At 39.8% G+C, this 20554-nt stretch overlaps 1 protein-coding gene across 3 annotated transcripts in view; it reads left to right on the forward strand.

Annotated features, from left to right (window-relative positions):
- Positions 1-3804: 3804 nt before the first annotated feature.
- The window catches only part of NR1H4 (nuclear receptor subfamily 1 group H member 4), a 45791-nt gene continuing 29041 nt past the window's right edge, over positions 3805-20554 (forward strand). Inside the window, exons 1-3 of one of the 3 annotated variants that reach the window (XM_065671359.1) lie at positions 3805-3823; positions 11983-12076; positions 15630-15764. In XM_065671359.1, coding sequence (XP_065527431.1) covers positions 15680-15764 — 85 coding nt within the window. In that variant the 5' untranslated portion in view covers positions 3805-3823; positions 11983-12076; positions 15630-15679. Of the gene's footprint in view, positions 3824-8822; positions 9194-11982; positions 12077-15629; positions 15765-20554 lie in introns of those variants that run through there. The other 2 variants (XM_065671350.1, XM_065671368.1) reach the window with 2 other exon arrangements.

The following is a 20554-nucleotide window of genomic DNA, read 5'->3' on the forward strand; positions in this document are numbered from 1 at the left end:
CCCCCACGCCAATGCATTAGGAAGCAGTTAACTTTTTCAGTGGCAAGTACACGAGTATCCAACATCTAAAAGCAAAAACTAGGGGCACTCAAATTTTTGATTAATTTATAAAACTGGACTAGGAAGAAGACTGCTAAAATACTGTTAAGCTGTGATAGTAAGTAGAGGAATCAAGGGTAAGTACAGGAAAACAGTGCTTTTTCACACCTCGATTACTGCATTGAAATAACCCAAGGTCAGGTGTAAACGCAGTCAAGGTCTCTTGTCATTTTTACATCTCCTGGCTGACATTCCCATTACAGAAATTGTCATGTCTCTGCCCACTTTTATTGGCAACCTCAAAAAAAAGAAGGACTGTATCCTGGCCATTTATAGACCAAGTTTTTCCTTTTGAAGAAATGAGGAGCAGTATATTTACAGAAGAGAGATTTATTACATTCAAGAAGCCTAAAGTATCTGGTTAATTGCAGTTGAATTCCTGGAATAAATTGACAATATTCCAAACAGGACTTTATCAGCTTCTTTGCAATAAAGTCCATTTTACTGGCATGCTGTTCAAAGGTTTCTATTGCAACTCGTATTTAGGAGAGTTACGTAAAACTTGATGTAGGAATGAGTGACAAAGGTTTTATTTATTTCATATTATTATGTGTTGACTTTTAAAGACCTAAGTAACAAGACAGGTTAAGCAACAAGTTAATGATTAAACTGATAAAATGAGTATCAACTATGCTAGTTTTAAAAGAGATTTAGTAAGTATGAAGTATAAAAAAATACAGTTCCCTGAGTTTTAAATAAATTGAAGTACTAACATTTTTGTTCTACTGCTTATTTACAGTCTCTGATATTTATTTATTATCCTCTTTCTCAGGAAATTTATTTTTGTGTAATATTTAATGTCAGAGGAGAGACCTATGTTTGGTAAATTCAATGTTTAGACCAACTTTAAAACACCACAGGGTTATGCTTTGTCAAATTTTCCAGAAAGGTTCAAGAACTGATGTTTCTTCAGAGCAAACATTTTTTTTTAATATAGAGGGTACCATGCTATAGCAGTGACAAAGTATCGTATAGTTAAGGTTACAGTTCATCACCTATTTGAATAGCAGTTCAGTCACTGGGAAAATAGCAGTTCCCTCACATTTCCTAATTTTGAGTTCTTGGGACTGAATTGAAAGCAGTAAGAGCTAAGTATACCTTTCCTTGGCTCTCTCTGGAATGAATTTGATGTGGAGGACAAATAATGCAGTTCCAGGGTGTATGTACATTTTCCCTTTGATATCACATACCCAAGAGAAAAATATTTTGTTTTTAAACAGTAATGTTGCTACACGCATTTTTTTTCCCTATCAATTTTTTATTTAGCAGGTTGTATGTTATTGGCTGCACATTAATGAGACACAACCTGAAATACAGAATCATTTGCTAGTATCTGGGTAATTTCCATGCATACAGGAAGGAATCCCTTTTGCTGTGTTCACATGAGGGTGACTTTCTGGCAGCCTGCATTCCATGTTGGAAGTCCTCAGTTTAATGACGTTATAACAGCATCAGTTTTGTCTAATATTCGTACTAATACTCCAGCATTTGATACCTTTGATGCTGACATCAACTTCTACTGCAGTGTGTACCATCATCAGACATTACAGTGGAAAGGCAACAAGAAAAACAGTAGAGCATGATTTTTGCCCCTCAGGTGCCAGTGATGTTAATTTCTTTGTCAGTCAGTCACATGGACAAATTCTGTTTCCTTTGAGTAGAAATAGCAACTCTTACAAATAGGCACACACATATGCTTCAGCCAAAAAAATTTTTCATGTGGAAGTTTGCTGAAGCTAAGGCTCAGCTGTAGTCCCCAGGATAACCAGAACAGCAGCTCCTAAGTTATCAATCTTTGGTGCTGTCTTGTTTTAATTTTTCACTAAAATTAAGAGGTCAGAAACTGGAACTTCATTCTCCACACTACGTGGCAGCTGGTTCTTGTGGTCTGGGGATATTTTTGTTAAGTAGTTCTGTCTGAAGCCCACTTCTCTGCTAGTTCGTGCCAAAACAAAGTTAAAACAGAGTTAACATCAGGGCTGACTGCTTGGTCAATCACTTGCTCTGAAGAACTTCCTAGCCAGTATTTCTCAACAGTTAACACCTTCGTTTCCCCTTTGCCATTGTGGTAATCAGTTTCTATGACCAAGAAATACAAATATGTCTAAAATAGGCTGGTGAAATGTAGGGACTGATCCCACAGTGTCTTCAGTACCCATTTCACCATAGGTTAGCAGCTGAGAAAGGGTTGTATGTTATGATCATGGCACAACCTCTGAGTGAGCAATTCCGTTGCTCATGGGAAATATCAGTTTGGGGACAAAGTTTGTAAATTCAGAGTCCCCTGTCAGCTTAACATAATTTTGAGAAAACCTTGAGGGAACAGATAGAAACCTCTGAACTGGCTCCATATTTGTGAGGAGGCAGTTCAGATGGAGAACAATGACTTAATGCTGCAGAGCAGGTCAACTGCTGTGCTTTGAACTGATTTTTGACCTTTTTCACACAAATTTTCTCATCCTACACGCCTATTTAAAGAAGCAGTTAAAGCCTAAAATTCATGATTTTGTAGGACTTGTGAGGGTTTGGCAGGAGAGATCATCAAAGGCAAGAAACAGAACTGGAAGTTTCTCATGCATGTAATCTACTTTATCACTGTTCTCTTAGATAACCTGTTTTTGTTACACATTCTCTGTTGTGGGGCGAGATGGAACATGAAATGTATCTGCCAAGTGAGATTTGAGATAAATGAGGGATCTGCCAATGCAAATTATTCATATTTTGGGATGTGACCCAATTTTGGACAAAAAGGGTATTCAGATTAGGTTCTGATAAATACAGGTTTTCTTCAAAGTAAGCCCAAATTAATACTGTCCTGAGATAACTAACCTCTCCATTTCCTGATCTGTGCTGCTTGAATTAAATAAACTTTATACTGCATTTAATTTCTTTCTTCCAAAAAGGGAAGTAATTTATTTTCAGAATGCAGTCATGTAAATTGAAGATTAGGAAAGAAAGGAAAATAATTTTCCTAATTCTAATTCTCCTGAGGTCTATTGTTTAACATCCCCTTAACTTTCTCTTCAACCACCACATTTTTCTTTCCCTCCTCAGTCCTGACTGTTTTTAATTTGACTGAATCCAAGAGGATAATCTGACTAATCTGGGCCCTAGTACATGAAATAAGGACTCTGTGCCCACTTGTCTGCAGTCTGTATTCCTCACCCACCTGCATTCCACCTCTGTGTTTCTTACCCCCCACTATATGGGCACTTCCTGTTCACTTGCTTGTTCCTGCTAATTATGGCAGTAAGTACCTTGTGCTTTCTTTGCAACTCTGTGGCTAAGGAAATGCTTGTCCTAGGACAGCTGGGGCCATTTCACAGCTGTTTTGTTATAATGTGCCTAGGAGCTGTTCACTTAAGAGTGTGATGCAATCATCCCACTAGCATCTTCCACAATAAAGTGGGAACAGCCCCACCAACACAGTCACGGCTGACTTTGTTGGAATTAAGGTAGAGGAAATTGAAAGATAATATTTTTGTGAGTTTGACAATATCTCAGCTATGTCCAGGACCCAATGTTATCTAATTTTTAGCCCCTAGCAGGCTTTAACAGCACTGACCAGCATCACCTGGGGTCTCCTACATATCTTGCCCATAGAATCAGGATGTTATTTAAGGTCAGGCCTGGGCCTCTGGTCCTGGCCTGTGATGAACTGAAAGTATGGTTGATGCTGCCTTCTCATGTCCTGGATCACTGGCGGATTTGTCCCAGGTGAATGGTAGGTATAAGCTGTAGCCTGCATTTTCTCTAGTGCTGCCTCTGCTTTGTTTCCTGGGTGGACCTCAGGCTGATGCTACAGGTGTTGTGTCTCCAGTCCTGCATATGGCCTTATCTCTCTCTTTTGCTCGACTGTTTTCTAGATGGCCTCTGTTCCTGATCTACCGCCTTGCTTTCTCTGAACTTACTGCTGTCAGCACCCTGGTCCTACTTGGGTACAGTGGGGCTATCCTCAGCTCCTGGGCAATCCTCCTCATGGAGCAGCCTTGCTCCTCCTTGATGTGATGGTCTTCTTGGGGCAGAATGGGTCAGTTCCCCGGGGCTTTGTTCTTGGTATTTGTCTGGGGTCTGATGCCTGCTTCACAGTCATCCCCCTCAAAAAGAAATGACAGCAGTCATCTACGTGCAATGCTTCAGAGCATGGTAGGGCCTCCTTTAGAGAAATGAAGAATAGAACTAAGGGTTTAAAAAGCTAACAGTGACTGGCTTGCCAAATAGCATTAGCAGAGGTTTGTCTTGTACCTCCAATGGCTCACACTGTTCGTTTTGTATGATGCTTAGACTACGTTTCCTCTCCCATCCTGAAAGAAATGGTTTCTTGTTGGCTACTGAACTAGTCTTTTTAAACAGCTTTCTTTTTTTCTCAGCACTAGATCCAATATAAGAAACAAGCAGAGGTTTGAAAGTTTGTAGAATGAGTTTAGTTAGTGTGAATGCTTTAGCAATTCAGAAGCCCACCTAAAAATAACATAGTATTTATTTATTAATAATACTTTACTCATCACCTTTGACATTCAGTTTGAAAGACCTACTTATTAATGAAAGGACAGCGCATTCATTTACTGGAATAGATCAACATTTCATAATATTTTAATCTTTTCAAATATTTACACAAATGAAGGCTAACCCTTATTGAACTCAATCACTATCATACTGTATAACATCAAATGTCAAGAGGAAAAAAATTGGAAGAATAAAGTATATATTTACTCCGAGGCCTCTAGGAGAACTTCTTATCAGCTAATGCTGTGCAAACATGTTTAACTTAAAACTGTGATTCCTCTAAGAACTTTTAAACTTGTAACCCCTAGCAGGAGGGGGGAAAAAAAAAGGCATGTAATATCAGTGACTTAATTAAAATTTAAAATAATGTTAAGAGAATCTAATGTGGAATAACCATAACTTAGTAGTAGAAAACACATTCTGAATTTCAGTTGGCCAGCTAGAAGGAGGTAGACCTGTTCTGCATGCTGAAGCTTTGTATCTGATACTGTAGCTGGTTCCGCATATGCTTAGCTGTCCTCTTGCATTCAGGCAGCTGTAAGATGCTATCTTGTTAATAACATATATGCTTTTGCTAGAGCATGTTGACTAACTATTAACTGCCTGCCAAAGATTGTTCCATGGTTGTTTTACCCTTCATGACACTCCACTTCAAGTATGTGAGTGATAGAGACAGAATATTGGACTCATTAGGGCACAATACAAGATTGTTGAGCAAATTTCGCCCTGTTCAGAAACCAGATGATCAGAGAGAAACTTATAATGGAGAGGCTATGATTAATGAAAGGCTTATTTGATAAGCTAATCTAATCTTTAAAGTGGAGTTCTTCTGCTTTTGAAATGCAGCAGGAAAATCAACAGCTACTAGAGTTAATTCGCTGAAACTTTGCACCCCATACCTTTCCAGTTTTTTAGTCTGTACAGAAGCATCCTTATCTATTAAGATTGCTTGATTATCTTCATATAATAAAATTTATTGTAAGCTGGTGATAATTTTGGCCATCCTTCAAGAAATTAGAAGCTTCCTTTATTCATTAGAGTGGTGAATAGTGATATTTCTGAGAGTGATCAAGAATAAAACCTGGCTGGTCTGGGGAGACAGACTATGCCCCAAAGTTCTGTAGATGATGTGTGTCCTCTTGTGTAGCAATAATAAATAAGCGGTGCTGCAGGGATGAAAGAAAAGCTGCAGGTGACTGCTTTTTAGTGGCAACTCTTTATAACCAAGTCAAGAACACTTTACAAGCTGTAACTGATGGTTGGTTCTGGGGCACAGTTTGGATAAGACAAGCCCCCAGGTGTCTGCTGAAAGCTGTCCCTACAGGGGAAAGAGGTTTTTGTGCACAAGTACATCTCAGTCAAGACGCATGTCCCTCAGCCTATCAAACACAGATCCAAGGTTTCTCACTAGTTGTGACAGGTTGTCATCTATTCAATGCTGGCGGAGCTCCAAGCAGCTGGCTTGGTGAGTAGGCAGAAAGATGTACAGCTGTTGACGAGATTTTTCTATGCAAAAAGAAGAAGGTACTGGTCATTTGTGTGCGTTATTTCCATTTTTTTTTTAAATGTGGAGTAAAGCATTCATAGGGGTGTTCTTCACCCTAAAGCTGAAGGTGAATGCCCAACCTGCCTTTTCTTCCTTTTCCCCTATCTCCTGTGCTAGATTTTCCCATGCACACTTTTGATGACAAACTATTTTGTTGCCAGGATTTGTCTTGCCTTGACATTGCTGAGGTCATGGAGCTACCTTGTTGGTGAAAGCTTGGGATGGCAACTATTTCAGTGGAGAAAAGGCAGGGTATCAGGAGGAGGAGCAAACAAGAGCTACAACACCACCTCCAGGGAGTTTGGAGTTTATGAAGAAGAAGAAAAGCCTTTATTTTCAAGGCAGAAAGATTGCTAGCCCTGAATGATTTATAGATAGATGTATGTTCCTATTTCTGTAGTAGATCATGTATTTGCACTGATGATGGCATGGATGTATTTCAGGACACATGCTATTTGTCAGTTACAGAAGTAATGTTAGCACTGTCCAGAGAAGTTTTAGGATGTCAATTTTCTGAAATATTACAAATTACAGCATGCAATGCTGTCTTTAAAAAAGGTGCACTATTTATAAGAAACTGGATTTGACACTTTTCCTTCTTCTTCTCACCCTTGATGATGTGTAGGTAGTCTTTCGTAACACTGCAGAAGATTGATTTGATTTGCTTTAATTCCTTCCTGTTCAATCTTCACTTGTACATCAACCTCAATAAAATAAGAACACCTGGCTTGAGGTAGTAATGCTACATGTTGTTGCTACAGCAACATCCCCTCTTTTGATTATGTGGATCCTTTCTTTGCTTTTTCCAATAATGTCTTGAAAATATTGATTGGTGGACCACCAAAGCACCACTTCCTTACAAACCACTTTTCCTTGCAAAAATAAAGGCAAGAGGCAAATATATTTTAATGCAACTAATTCAATAGTGAATAGGGATATTAAATTCAGTTTGCTCCATGGTGAGCTTTTTGCTGTCTGGCAAACAGCATCCACACAGAGGAAAATGCTTTTTGGAGAAGAGACTTTATTGAAGGTTGGTCTCCAGGGACTTCTAAACAGCAATTTCCCTGTGCCACCAACTGTCCAGGACCAATGCTGCAGGAGGCTGAAAGCTGAAAAAGAGATGTAAGGTGTTCAGAACAAGTGAAGAGATGGAAAACTCCATGAGAAACGATATGGCATTTGTTGGACTTCTTGGCTCTGCCTCCACTTCTTCACCTGGATAAATCCCATCACTGGCCTCAGGGCAACGAAAGAGAGAGAGTTTTGGGGTTTTTTGTTTTTTGGTTTTTTTTGGCATATATTTCCTTGACACCACTAGAATGGACATTTATTGGAAAGTGACAGAGGAGATGTTGGCTTGGACTTGTGGAGACCATGTGTAGGGTAGGGTTATCTTGGAAGAATTCTCATATTTGAAATTATTTTGTCTATTTTGCTAAACATGAATTTGCAAACCAGAAATCTCAGTGCTTACAACAGTGATGGCTTTCAGAGAGTCAGAAATGAGGACTGAAGGAGCCTTTGTCTTAAATGTACTTACATAGCCAGTGCCTGGTGGAATGAACTGTAGGCATAAATCCCTGAAAACAGTACCACCTTGGGAGTGCTGGTGTCCAGACAGCCTTATGGCATCTTTCTCCCACTGGTGTCTTCAGAAACCTGTCATACCATGTGTGTTTGGGTGGTTACCATGTGAATTTTCAAGGGATAAAACACACGGAAGACCCTTTATTAATCCCACTTTGAAGAAAAGGATGGAGTTTGTTTCCTTTGTATAAGCTTGAGGATGAATATACTTTTCTGTTTGTTTATTTGCTTGCTTTTTCTTTTAAGCTGGGGAAAAGCAAATTAATTTTACTTGGTAATTTCAGGGCCAGCAGCTGTCACCTTTCTCCTAGAGAGGACTGTGTTTGCCCAGTGCCTCTCTTCTGGAGTAGAAGGTACAGCTTGTGTCTCTGTGTATTCATTCTTGATCAGACAGTGCAAATACACAGAGAAGGATCAAGAGCATATACCATGTGGCAGGCATGAACCTGCTTACCATGAGTGATGCTGCCAACTGTCCCCGCTGGCTGAAATTTGCCTCATCAACTCATCCTCACTGGAAATGTTTAGCAATGCAAAACAGGTATTATTGCCCTTACTGTGTAGGTGGAATGTTGAAACAGAACAGTCTGGATTCATTGTCCTTTACTTGAAAATACAGGGTAAGTGGGGATGTAGTGGTTCAAGGTCCTCTTTCTGTCAGTCGCAAGAGATCTGCATTTTCAGATGCAGAGCAGCCCACCCAGGATGTGATTCAGCATCTACAGGTACCAGCTTCTTTCCCTTGTGTATAAAAGGTTCACAGGTCTACTAGGTTTAAAGTTAAGGGCTTCAGTTCATGCCTAAATCTTTACGGGATGAGCTCAAATCAAAATGATGCTGTTTGTTAGAGTGTCGCAGATCCAGAAACTGAACTTTAATGTACACAAAACCCTGTGATGCTGCAATTTGTAGCCTATTCTGCTTCTTCAGTATTCAGTGTAATGCTCAGTTCCCCTAAAAAATGTAAATAACAGAAATACTTAAAAGTCAAATATATGTCTTGGAATGACATCTGTGCTCCTCGGGTAGGAAAGACAAGGAGGCTGAGTGTCATAAAAATGTTCATGTGCAAGAAAAATGTTACAGTCAGCAAGAAGGTACTGTCACCGCACTATTTGAGCCGACTTCCCCTCTGCACTCAGCCAGAGTATTAATGGTCATCTCAAGCTTCTGTGCTGATGGACAAGCTGAGAGTCACAATGTTTTAATACAGCCTGTGTTTAGAGAGTTTCGCAAAGAAAGAATTGTTAATGAGTAATCTTTGTCCATTAGGGCACTGAGCCAAAGAGCCCAAGCTTTGATTCATTGTGTTATCACTACAGGCTTCTGCTAAACTTAAAAAAGAAAGAAAAACAAACCAAAACAAAAATTTCCTCTGTGAGAATCATTAGGATACTGAACTGAGTGCAGAGCTGTCTTACATCCTGCTATCCGCATTCTACCAGAAGAACAGTAAGTAATAATTCCTTAAACTGATAGCTCTTGCTGTTGGGTAGTATAAACGCAATTTTCTGACCTGAACTATTAGTGAATGTTAGCGAATGTTTTACAAGAGAAAAACCCCAAAACATTTTTAATGCTAGTATTTTATTGAAGAAGAAGAATAATATAAGAAGTCATTTCATCTACAAAATTAGTGCAACAGCAGGAATTCCCCTTGGGAAAAAATCTTAAGGTCATGAAAAATACTGACAGTGCTGGAATTTGTCTTTAGAAAGCTGGCTTCTGTGTATCACTGGTAAAGAAAATGTAACTTTTATACCGAGTCTTTCCTGCAATAACATGATCTAGTTAATTATGTGCATCAGCTTTAAAATTGTACTGGTTTGTTACTTTTTCTTGTACTTTTAGGAACAGAAGCTGTTGTAAACATGATTAATGGGAGAATTGCCACTGAGCGTTTTGGTAGAATTTTCAGTTCTACTTTGACTGACTTAAAGATATTTATTTGCTTTTCGGAATTGAGCTGTAAAAATATCCTGTATTTTTTCCTGTCTCTTTGCTGCTCTGACTTTAAACGTCATATAGAAAATCTAAACCAGTAAATTTTGAGCAAACACAGTAGCACCAGTCCTGCCTCTGGTTCTCAAACTTGCTCATTTTGTTGCTTGTATTCTGCATCAGCTGCTGTGTAGCTGCCCGTGGTGCCGTGCACACCAGAATGATCTGACGGCAAAAGGCTAGAAACAAGGAGCACAAATCTTCCTAATGCTTTCAAGTCTCTTTGATATACTTTAAAACAAACAAGCGAGCAAACAAAAAAACCTCTCAGATAAGTGAGGCACTGCATTAAATATGCTATAAAAAGGCTATGAGGCCAGATCAAAAGCCTGTGAACTAGATGGAAATCTTGCCATTGATGTTAACAGTGTTTGGATCAGGCCATAGATAGATTGATGATGTTACTGAAACTTCTCTTTGAGCAGTCAGTGGTGAGATGTGTAAAGAATAGGATGATATTATGGGGCAGAAGGAGGGAAATGTACCCCACTAATATTTGTGAAAAATTTTGCCAGTGCTTTGATACATCTTCCTTCACTGAGTAGTTAAAATAGATTCAGTCATTGCTCTGAATGTAAATGCAATTAAAATATCATGGAGCTTTTCTGATGATTAAACATTTTTATTTTACCTGAAATTGTGGGGCTACAATGCTTTTGTATTTCAGTTAATTTTAACTCTAATCATGTGATTTAGAGGTTTGGCTGTGCTCAGACTGATGACAGGGGAAGCTTCCCTATTGACCATAACTGGGTCAGAGGTAGTCCACTGGTAGGAGTCCACAAAAAATCTGAAACCTACACCCACACGCATTGTGCACACATATATATTTGTATACTCCCATGAACATATATCCCGTAAGAAAGCTGAACAAATATGCATACAGGCATGTACATATGGTGAAAGAACAAGCCACATATATAATATACCTCTCAATTTTCTCAGTTAAACATAGAATGCATGCATTGACTGACTGTCCTGAAGTATGCTAAAGGACACATTTAATAATGAAGTATGTAATTTGGAGCTCTTACTACACAACTGATGAAAAAATCTCCAGCAATTTGGCATATATTTTACTTTACACATATTAATCTCTATTTTATTTTGCTGTATATTTTCAGCCTATGAAAATATTCTCAAAATGTGGTGGAGAAAATAGGTTTATTAACAAGTTAACTAAAATAATTGGGGAAAAAAAGCTATGTAACTTACCCCATGCTTTTTAATTTCTCAAGAGGGGATCTTATTTTGGAGAACAATATTGATTTCTTGTGCACTTATTGCCTTTATTTCAGCTTTTACCTATCTGATACATCTTTTTGTTACACCTCAGGATGGAGTATCGATCAAGTTGTCTAAGGTAGTCTGGATTCATATTGATAGCAGTAGGTATAAGGAAGCAAGCATGAGGTAGAAATACTTACGAATGTTTAGTCACACCAAAGGTGTGTGAATATCAGGAAGCATTCCACTATCATGTGATATTGGTGGATAAAGATATCTGAATTGAGAGAGGGGTTACTGGTCCCAGCTCATGTAGGTTAACTTACTCCATAGGCAAGGTTACATAGTTTCATGTTACCAGCTAAAAAAATGCCTCAGACCCTATAACTTTGTAAGGAGTACTTCTGCCAAGAGGCCCTGTGCACAGGTGCTGCACATGGCACCCTTCATCACCCAACCATGTTGCTACCAGTTTGGGTGCCTGTGTATGTCTGCTGGGTGTGACTATCCCCCTGGCGAAAGCAATGCTTCTGCTCCATGGGAGTTGCAGCCAGCTGGGACCACAGTTGCTTAACTGGGAGGATTAGGCTGAGAAGATGCTGATGATGGGGTGTGGGCTGTGGAACTGGCTCTTTGAAAGTAGAGTCCACCCCTGGGTCTGTGATGCCGTGTGAGAATGACTTATGGTGACCTATTTCCCAGGACTGAACAATGTGTGGAATAAGTGGTGCTTAAATGCTCTATATTGTGTACCTGTTGTAGGTCTGAAAGCTGGAAATCAGTAGCTGCTGCTTTTAGATACTGGTAAAATTAATTGGATATATTAATTGGATAAGCCTAATGTAGGATAGATGGCTCACAGAAGGCTGGATTCAGAGACAAATCAAAGCAAAATGTCAATTAGAATTTAATGAAGAGTTTGATGTCCAGGTACATTTACAGTAGAAAAGCTACATGTAGTAGAAAATATGTTTCTAGCCTTTTTAATGGTGATCATGTTCTGTGCCTTGCAGAAATCCCCAGAAGATAGAATTCATTTCTTCCATGAAATCCAGTAAATGGCCTACATCAGCTGAATATATTAAAGAAAATGAAGTATTAAAAAAGGTGGGAACTGTAAAATAATCCTTAATATTTGACTCCATCAAGATCAAACTTAATGTTGCAGGAGGGGTAGACTCACAGAATGTGTAATGTCCTAGCATACTGGGAGGTTATGACAAATACATACTCAAGCTTCTTACTGTAAACAAGGCAGTATTAATAGCACCAGAGGCTTCTTCTGTGTGCATGTAAAGTATAATAGATTCTAAGATGTCTGTCTTGAGGTTAAAGAGTGACATTATCTAATGACATGCTAAAACATGGTGTAGCCTCAAAGAAATAAGAAAGAAGTTTATAGACATTTCAAAGACTGTAAAAAATGGACACTTTATCAGCATTTAAAAATATAGCTTGCTTGTTTTCTCCTTTATTTGCACCACAGGCCACACAGATGTAGGATATATCCTACAGGCTAAGAAGTTATGCATTGAAAGTCTGACCGTATATTGACAGTCTAACAAAATACTTTAAAATGGATGCCATCTTGGGACAATCTTTAAAGCATTTTGATATAACAATATTCCCTAGGAAAATAAGTTCTAGGCTTTGTATGAACCTACAGAAATTCACAGTCCCAAAGCTGCCATGCTAGCTGTTGGCAGTGTTAGCCTCTCATACAGGGTCTGAGGAGAAAACATGAGGAATCATAGAATAGTTAGGGTTGGAAAGGACCTCAAGTTCATCTAGTTCCAACCTCCCTGCCATAGGCAGGAACACCTCACACTAAGCCATCTCACCCAAGGCTTCATCCAACCTGGCCTTGAACACTGCCAGGGATAGAGCACTCACAACCTCCCTGGGCAACCCATTCCAATACCTCACCACCCTCACAGTAAAGAACTTCCTCCTTATATCCGATCTAAACTTACCCTGTTTAAGTTTTAACCTGTTACCCCTTGTCCTGTCACTACAGTCCCTAATGAAGAATCCCTCCCCAGCATCCCTATAGCCCCCCTTCAGATACTGGAAGGCTGCTATGAGGTCTCCATGCAGCCTTCTCTTCTCCAGGCTGAACAGCTCCAATTCTCTCAGCCTGTCTTCATACGGGAGGTGCTCCAGTCCCCTGATCATCCTCGTGGCCCTCCTCTGGACTTGTTCCAGCAGTTCCATGTCCTTTTTATGTTGAGGACACCAGAACTGCACACAATACTCCAGGTGAGGTCTCACGAGAGCAGAGTAGAGGGGCAGGATCACCTCCTTCGACCTGCTGGTCACGCTCCTTTTGATGCAGCCCAGGATACGGCTGGCTTTCTGGGCTGCGAGCGCACACTGCTGGCTCATGTTCATTTTCTCATCGGCCAGCACCCCCAAGTCCTTCTCTGCAGGGCCGCTCTGAATCTCTTCTCTGCCCAACCTGTAGCTGTGCCTGGGATTGCTCCGACCCAGGTGTAGGACCTTGCACTTCTCATGGTTGAACTTCATAATTTTGGCATCAGCCCACCTCACAAGCGTGTCAAGGTCCCTCTGGATGGCATCCCTTCCCTCCAGCGTATCAACCAGACCACACAGCTTGGTGTCATCGGCAAACTTGCTGAGGGCGCACTCAATCCCATTGTCCATGTCAGTGACGAAGATGTTAAACAAGACTGGTCCCAACACCCACCCCTGAGGGACACCACTCGTTACTGGTCTCCAGCCGGACACTGAGCCATTGATCACAACTCTTCATGTGCGGCCATCCAGCTAGTAATGATAGAACATAAACCTCAATTCTGGCTGCAGGGAGAGTTAATCCTGCAAGGAGACCCCATGGGCTGTAAGAAAGCTATTGAAGAGCTTGGGGAGTTGAGATGGCCCCTCTCTTCTGGTCTTCATCAAGAAAATCCAGAGAATCATTCAGGAGTCTTCTGAAGATGCCGCATTTTGATGTTTTTCTTACTGACTATTACAAGTGTCCTGACTGCGCTGCTCTCTTCTCTCATCACAAAACCCTTCTAATGGGCTGTAAAAGGAACCCCCTCTCAGGCACAGTTCATGAGAAAACTGGCTGTCAGGAGTTGTAAGACCTTTGCAGCCATGTGGGCAGCCCCACCTCTTCATTCTAGCAGATAACTTCCCCAGCCAATATGATGGTGAGGTAATTAAATGGTTGGAAGTAGATGTGGGCTTACTGGGGTGGCTGGGCTGGTTGCCAACCCACATCCCAAGATATATGGAGACTTTTGCTGTTGCAAAACTGTGTTTCTCTGCTAGATTTGCAACTGTGTGTTTACATCTTATTTACCACAAGAACCCTATCTGGTCTATGATACAAGTAGCTTTTGACATTTCCAAGTAAACTGTTTAAATTATCTGTGGGCAGACATTTAAAATGCATCTGTCTAATTAGAGGGCCTTTGTTTATGTTAAGAAATAACTTAATCAATCCTTACAGGCAAATCTGAGTATAATTACACAGTGTGCTTGCCACTCTTACAAGATAATTCCCAGTCTGCTCAGCACTGGGGCCTCCTGCTGCATTCACATATTTGTCAGATGACTTCATTTCTGCTTGAGAAACATGCTGAGACCTCACTGGGGAGCAGACTGGACTATAACTCTCAAACACCTTCAGTAAGTGGAAACACAGTCCCAGGACCAGTTCCATTGGGAACAAAAGTGAATAAAGAATCAAGACTTAAACAAAGCAAAACAGATTTACTGTCAGCTTTGTGCAGAATCCCCTTGGTGTCTGCATAAACCCTCGAGCTGTTTCCTTTCTGGGCCTGTATGTGATTCTGTTGCTGATGGTCTTGCCTCCATGCAGTCTTGAGTTACCCTATCCCACCTACATGAGCCAGATTTGGGCAAGGGAGCCTCATGCACACCTTTGTCTTGGATGGAGTGCTGCTCAAGGTATAGCCTCCGCTCAAGTAGGACGCATTAGCAGGTCTTTTGCCTCTTATTTAATAGCCAAATGGGAAGATGACCTGGGTACAGTGCCACTGTCAGCCTCAGGCAATGGAAGCTGCTCCATCTGATGGGCTAGGAAATCACACTAACGAGAGGACACAAGCGTCTCCCATCCTCCCCAAGAAAGAGTTACACAGCTGCTTGAGACCATAAAGGGAGTGGGTGGGATTGGGTGGTTATTAGACCAAGGCTTCGCTTTCTTTTCTTGCCACTATTTATCTTGTTCGAACAGTAATTACAGAAGGAAAGATAAAGAGCCAGTCTCTGGAAATTAAACTCAAGATTCTTGACGGGATTCTTCTGACCTAACCGTAAGCTTACACTTTTTCAGAAAGGGCATTCAAAATATAATGCAAGCAACTGGTATTCTCTGAAAGGGGCACTATGCCCTCAGCAGGTCAGGCTAGTGCTTCAGTCTGAATATTTGGATAAGGTTGAGCATAAACTGACAGTTTTGAATGAACAGCAGAAGGATAGAAAATAAAACATACCACAGCAAGAAAACAAAGTAGACCAACATTTTATTTAAGGGTTAAATTGCAATAATAAGCCAATGTTTATTACAGCAAGTATTGAAACAACCTGCTTAATACTGCCATGAAATAGGTACATGAAAATTATTTATCTTGTTTTAAATATTCTTTTTTTTCTTTATATCTTTCAGGGTTTCCTTTCAACCTATTTCTTAATTAGTATAATCACCCTGAAGAATAAATGGGATCTGAAATGAATTTAATAGGACATCACCAGCTAGCCACTGCTGATGGATTTGCTATTGGTGAAGGTCCTCATTTGTTTGGTAAGTCACTGAATTGGTTAGAATAGCAAGCTGTCCACTACTCAGAAACCTAGAAGAAAATGCTCTGAAACCTCAAGTCAAGGATGTGCGGTTGACATGTGCCAACCTTCCTGAATCTTCAATACCTATGGAAGGAATAACAAATAAAGGGTCTGTGGTATTAACACAATCCTGCACACTATTGCTGTCATCACTGCTCATAACAGACCTTGTAGGTTGTTTTTGTAATGCTATTCCAATACCTGAAACCGTTCAGCAAAGATGAACCTTTGTATGTTGGCTGGATGCTATCTTAATGTTATTCATTTACATCAAGCTGAACAGATATATTTTCAGTTAACTTGTAATAAAATTATACTGCAATGTATCTGCATTGCCATATTCTGCAAATTTAACCTGAATTAAAACCATTGTCTTGTTGAGACTGTTAAAACCTTATGCTATTAACTTCAATACACAAGAAAATTTTTAAGGAAGGCTGGAAAATTATCCTTGCTCCAGTTCCACTGAATTTTTCAAGGCTAAGCATGGATTTGTTAATGAATGAAGAATTCTTGGTCAATATTTTATAAGCATGGGGAAGCCATCTTCTGTTATATGTACTTCTAAGGAAAAAAAAAAAAGAATAATTTTCTAGCCTTTCTTTTGGCAACAGAGGGGGACCTTCCTTGAGAAACATGATACCTTCAGGGCCTCACACACAATACAGACCTCCCCCTGAAAGCTGCAACACTTTGGGAGTTTCCAGTCCAAATAAGACCAGAATTCTGTCTTTTCGAGAGCTGGAAAAATAGAAAGCATTTCAGCTTCATTGTTCTGAAACAAGAATAGTGGCTTGGGTATGGAGGGTCTCTGACACACACAGCCACTCTTGCTGCAGAGCTCTTAGAAGTCAGGAGCAACCAAATCAGACCACTTCAAGTGCCCTGGCCCCATACAGCTGAACTGAAGCACTATCACTAATGATAAGCAAACCCCATTATATTACTGTGTTATTGGTTTGTTTTTGTTTTTTTTTTCCTAAATGGTTTTGGTGGGAGAAATGTTTTTGCACTTGTCAAAAAAAGCACATGTAAATAGCTAAAATGTTTTCTTGCTGTTAAATCCAACCGCACGCCATGATATATAGGGAAGAAAATAATTATCAAATCTAGGGTGAACTTTATATCCAATCATGCCTTTGAAATTCCTGCATAACTGAACTTTTTTGGATTGTCAAGGAGGTTTTCCCCCTGATGTCTACTTTTTCACTAATTATCTTATTATTTTTTGAAGAGTAATGATCAGGTAGCTTCAAAATTCGAGGAAGCATGTAAATATAAAATACTTGCTCTCCACACTGAAATCTTACTCAGAAACTGTGAGGTCTTCAGAAAAGGGATTGTGTCTCCCATTATAGGTGTTCAGAGTTTAGCACATGGAGATTTAATTCAAACTGACATTTCTGTAACAGAAATAATGTATTAAGGGGTTGAATCAGGGGACCCACTAGGAAAGAGACTTAGAGCTCCTGCTGTGTTTCACTTAAGCTGACTTCTGTTTTGTATAGCCACTGGGTCCTGTTTTGCAGGATGTCACTCAAGTCTCAGAAGCAAACTCTTTACAAATTTGGTGTCTTGCTTTTATAGCTGGAAAACATCAGAAATGTCAGAAATAATATGCAGCTGATTACACAGAGGAAGTTGCTCATTGTGAAATTATGACTTTCTTCAGAATGCTTGTAGGAAATGGTTTTGCCTCTTGGTTTTATACTTGCACACTATTTGCATCTTTTGACATTCAGTTTTGGCAGGTAGAGACTTTGAACCCAAGGAAACAGGAAGAAAGCTTTTCTTTTAAATGACCCTTAGAATATACATTTCTCCAAGGACTTTGCACATATTACAGCTCTGATGCAATACAAGTGAGAAATTGCTGGCTTACAAACATCAGCCTTTATACAAAACAGTCTTCTTTTTTCAAAGATGCATACTCATATTCTGTAAAAAACCTTGGAGATATCTTTTCATTATGCTTCCTTCAGCCTACAGGGAGAGTGTTCTTAGAACTTCAAAAATAAGGCTAAGTGCATCTCCAAACATTAGCACCAGGTCCGGCTCTCTCAAAAGAAATGTCAGTTGTAAATTTCTTGTGCTGTGAGCCTCATCACCATGGTAATTCCAGGGTTCTTCTATGTACTCACCCTTGAGATTTCTGTTTGTGTCAGGTTTCAGAAGACCTTAGAGGAAAAAAAGGTTTTCTGCCTTTCAGTAGTTGCAAATTGTATGTTGCTATTTTAGCAGTATAAATCTAAGGGAAAGTATCTCTTTGTGTCTTTGGAGTTGGTGTGTTTTAGCTGTAGTTTTTCCCTTCTGTAATTCTGAGACCCTTCAAAAAGGGGCTTAAAATGCAAATGAAGAAGAATCTTAATCCTAGCAGAAGTGAGGGTCTTTCTGGAAAACAGCTTCTATTTTCCTACCTCACTACTCAGGTGATTTAGAAACATCCTAGATCTCTTTACAGAAAACATCTTTTTGATGAAGTGGCCAAAACTGGATACATGAAATGATACATCCTTTATAGCATCTGCATGGAAGGTCAACTTTTTCTTCCTTTCATCTCTTGTTTTCTCAGTGAGGGAAAGTGAGACTTGATGACAAGAAATCCTGGAGGTGCATGGAACCTGTCCTGTTGAGATACTTCTCTTCCTCAGTCAAACCCTTCTTTTATTTTACAAGCCCCACTGAGCTGAACAGGGCTAGCTATGTGAAGACCAATCCAATTTCATATCCTGAACTTAAGAGGAAGTTATACACCTACCGATCTGCATTTTTGAACCCATATAATTTAGAACTGAAATCTTGGTCTCCTTCAAAATCTTTGGAAGCTTTGTAGCTCTCTGTAGAGCCATTAATTTAGTTTATCCTGTGGATACTTCTACCATGATAGACATAGACTGACGTGAGCTCCTCTGCTTTGCTCCAAAGCGACCGGCCACAAGCTGTGACCCAGAAGATGCTGAGGTGCATTAGCAGTGCACAGTGTTGATGCTGACAAGCTTTGCTCTAAGGCTTGGCAATTCAGCTGGGACAGCAAGACTTGCAAAAAGATATTTGATTATATCTTTCAATTACCTTTGCAAGTTTTTCATGTTAGGGCCAGCACATGTTAAATATGTCTAGCTCTATTATCTTATTTCTTCTAATGGTTATCACTTGCCCTTTTTTATAAGGGACTGAATTAAGCTTCAGACACCAAAGTGTCTTGTTCATACTTTAAATGTGGAGGATAAGCTTATATATTTGTGTAGCATCTGAAGTATATATGGCATTTGTCTGTCATTTATATGATAAGTAAGTAGCAGTCCTTTAAAATACTAGCCCCATTCTGTTTTCTGTGAAAGAAGCTTGTAGAGGGGTTATTAATATGCAAGATATTAAGTATGAAACTTCAGCTATCAGACATGGAATTATTTCTGAGAGTCTGAAATGATAGGTCACTACTATTATATGTTTAATTTGAATAAAGACCTATTTTAAGTATTTTTTGCTGCCTGACAATATTTTCTTCTAAAGTGACATCAGAATATAACAAGGCAAGAAATGCTACCTTCATTGTATATGTCCCTAGCTGAGAAAGAAGGTTTTTAGCTGACAGCTGTGTTGAAATTGACAAGAATAAACAAAAAATGACATGTAACAGAAGGGAAAACAAAGCGCTACAGCTAAACTTGCCCTATGCATTTGACAATGTAAGAATAATAAAATGCCACTGAAAATTTTTGTAGGCATAAAACAGTGCCTAAAATGAGCTTCAAAGTCTCTTCTTTCAGAAAGGTAGTAGGATCAAGTGTCCAAACTGATTAAACAGCTTCAAGATCATAAGATACGTTAAATAACTACTTACTGTTAGCACTACCTGGCAGATGATGCAACATCTGGCTTCACCCCTGCAGAGAAGATAATTAGGCCTGTAACAAGCCCCCAGATCAAAATGAAACAAACCAACACAAATTAAAATAGAAAATGGGGCATGTATAATAATTATGAAGAGAGCCAAACCAAACAGAGCAGCAGTCTAAAGAAAAAAAAATAGCAAGAAGGCCAGGTTGGATGGGGCTTTGAGCGACCTTCTCTAGTAGAAGGTGTTCCTGCCCATGGGGGCAGGGGGTGGGGGGGGTGGGGTGGTGTCAAACCAGATGATCTTTAAGGTTCCTTCCAACCCAAATTGTTCTATGTTTCTATGGGAGGGAATGCAGATGAATGGGGCTCTGAGGGTGATGGTTGCACTGCTGAGGAAGGCAAAACCAAAATGCATTTGAGGATCTTAGCCTGGAAAGGAAACTGTTTCATGAAATGAAGGGAATCTTGTGGTCTGAGGCTTGGTTCTCTGCCTGGTCTTTTTCCAGGAGTGATTCTTAGACATCTGGTCACAAATCTGATGTTGAGTCTTAGTGGGCTCATGCACAGTGCTAAATGAAAGTCTGAAGACTGAAAGGCATAACACCTTTATTGTCCATCTTGACACTATTCAATTCTTACATTGTTCTAGAGCTCTGTTTTGGTAGGTGTCTTTGGTAGGCGTCTTTAAGACATAGGCTTACTCAGGGACTGTTCCCAAAAAGACATCATGGACAGCACTACAGTAGGTTTGGGTCCTTTTACCCTACATTGCTTTTTTAACACTGTCTCAGCAGGATTTGTATCTTCTGACTTCATGCTGTCCCAGTAGTGCTGTGGTGGCATCCAACACAGCCCTTACAATGTTACCGATGCTTTGAATTGCAATGCCATATATTAATAGTGTCTATC

The sequence above is a fragment of the Lathamus discolor genome, chromosome 1 (assembly GCF_037157495.1).
Source record: "Lathamus discolor isolate bLatDis1 chromosome 1, bLatDis1.hap1, whole genome shotgun sequence".
NCBI lineage: Eukaryota > Metazoa > Chordata > Aves > Psittaciformes > Psittacidae > Lathamus > Lathamus discolor.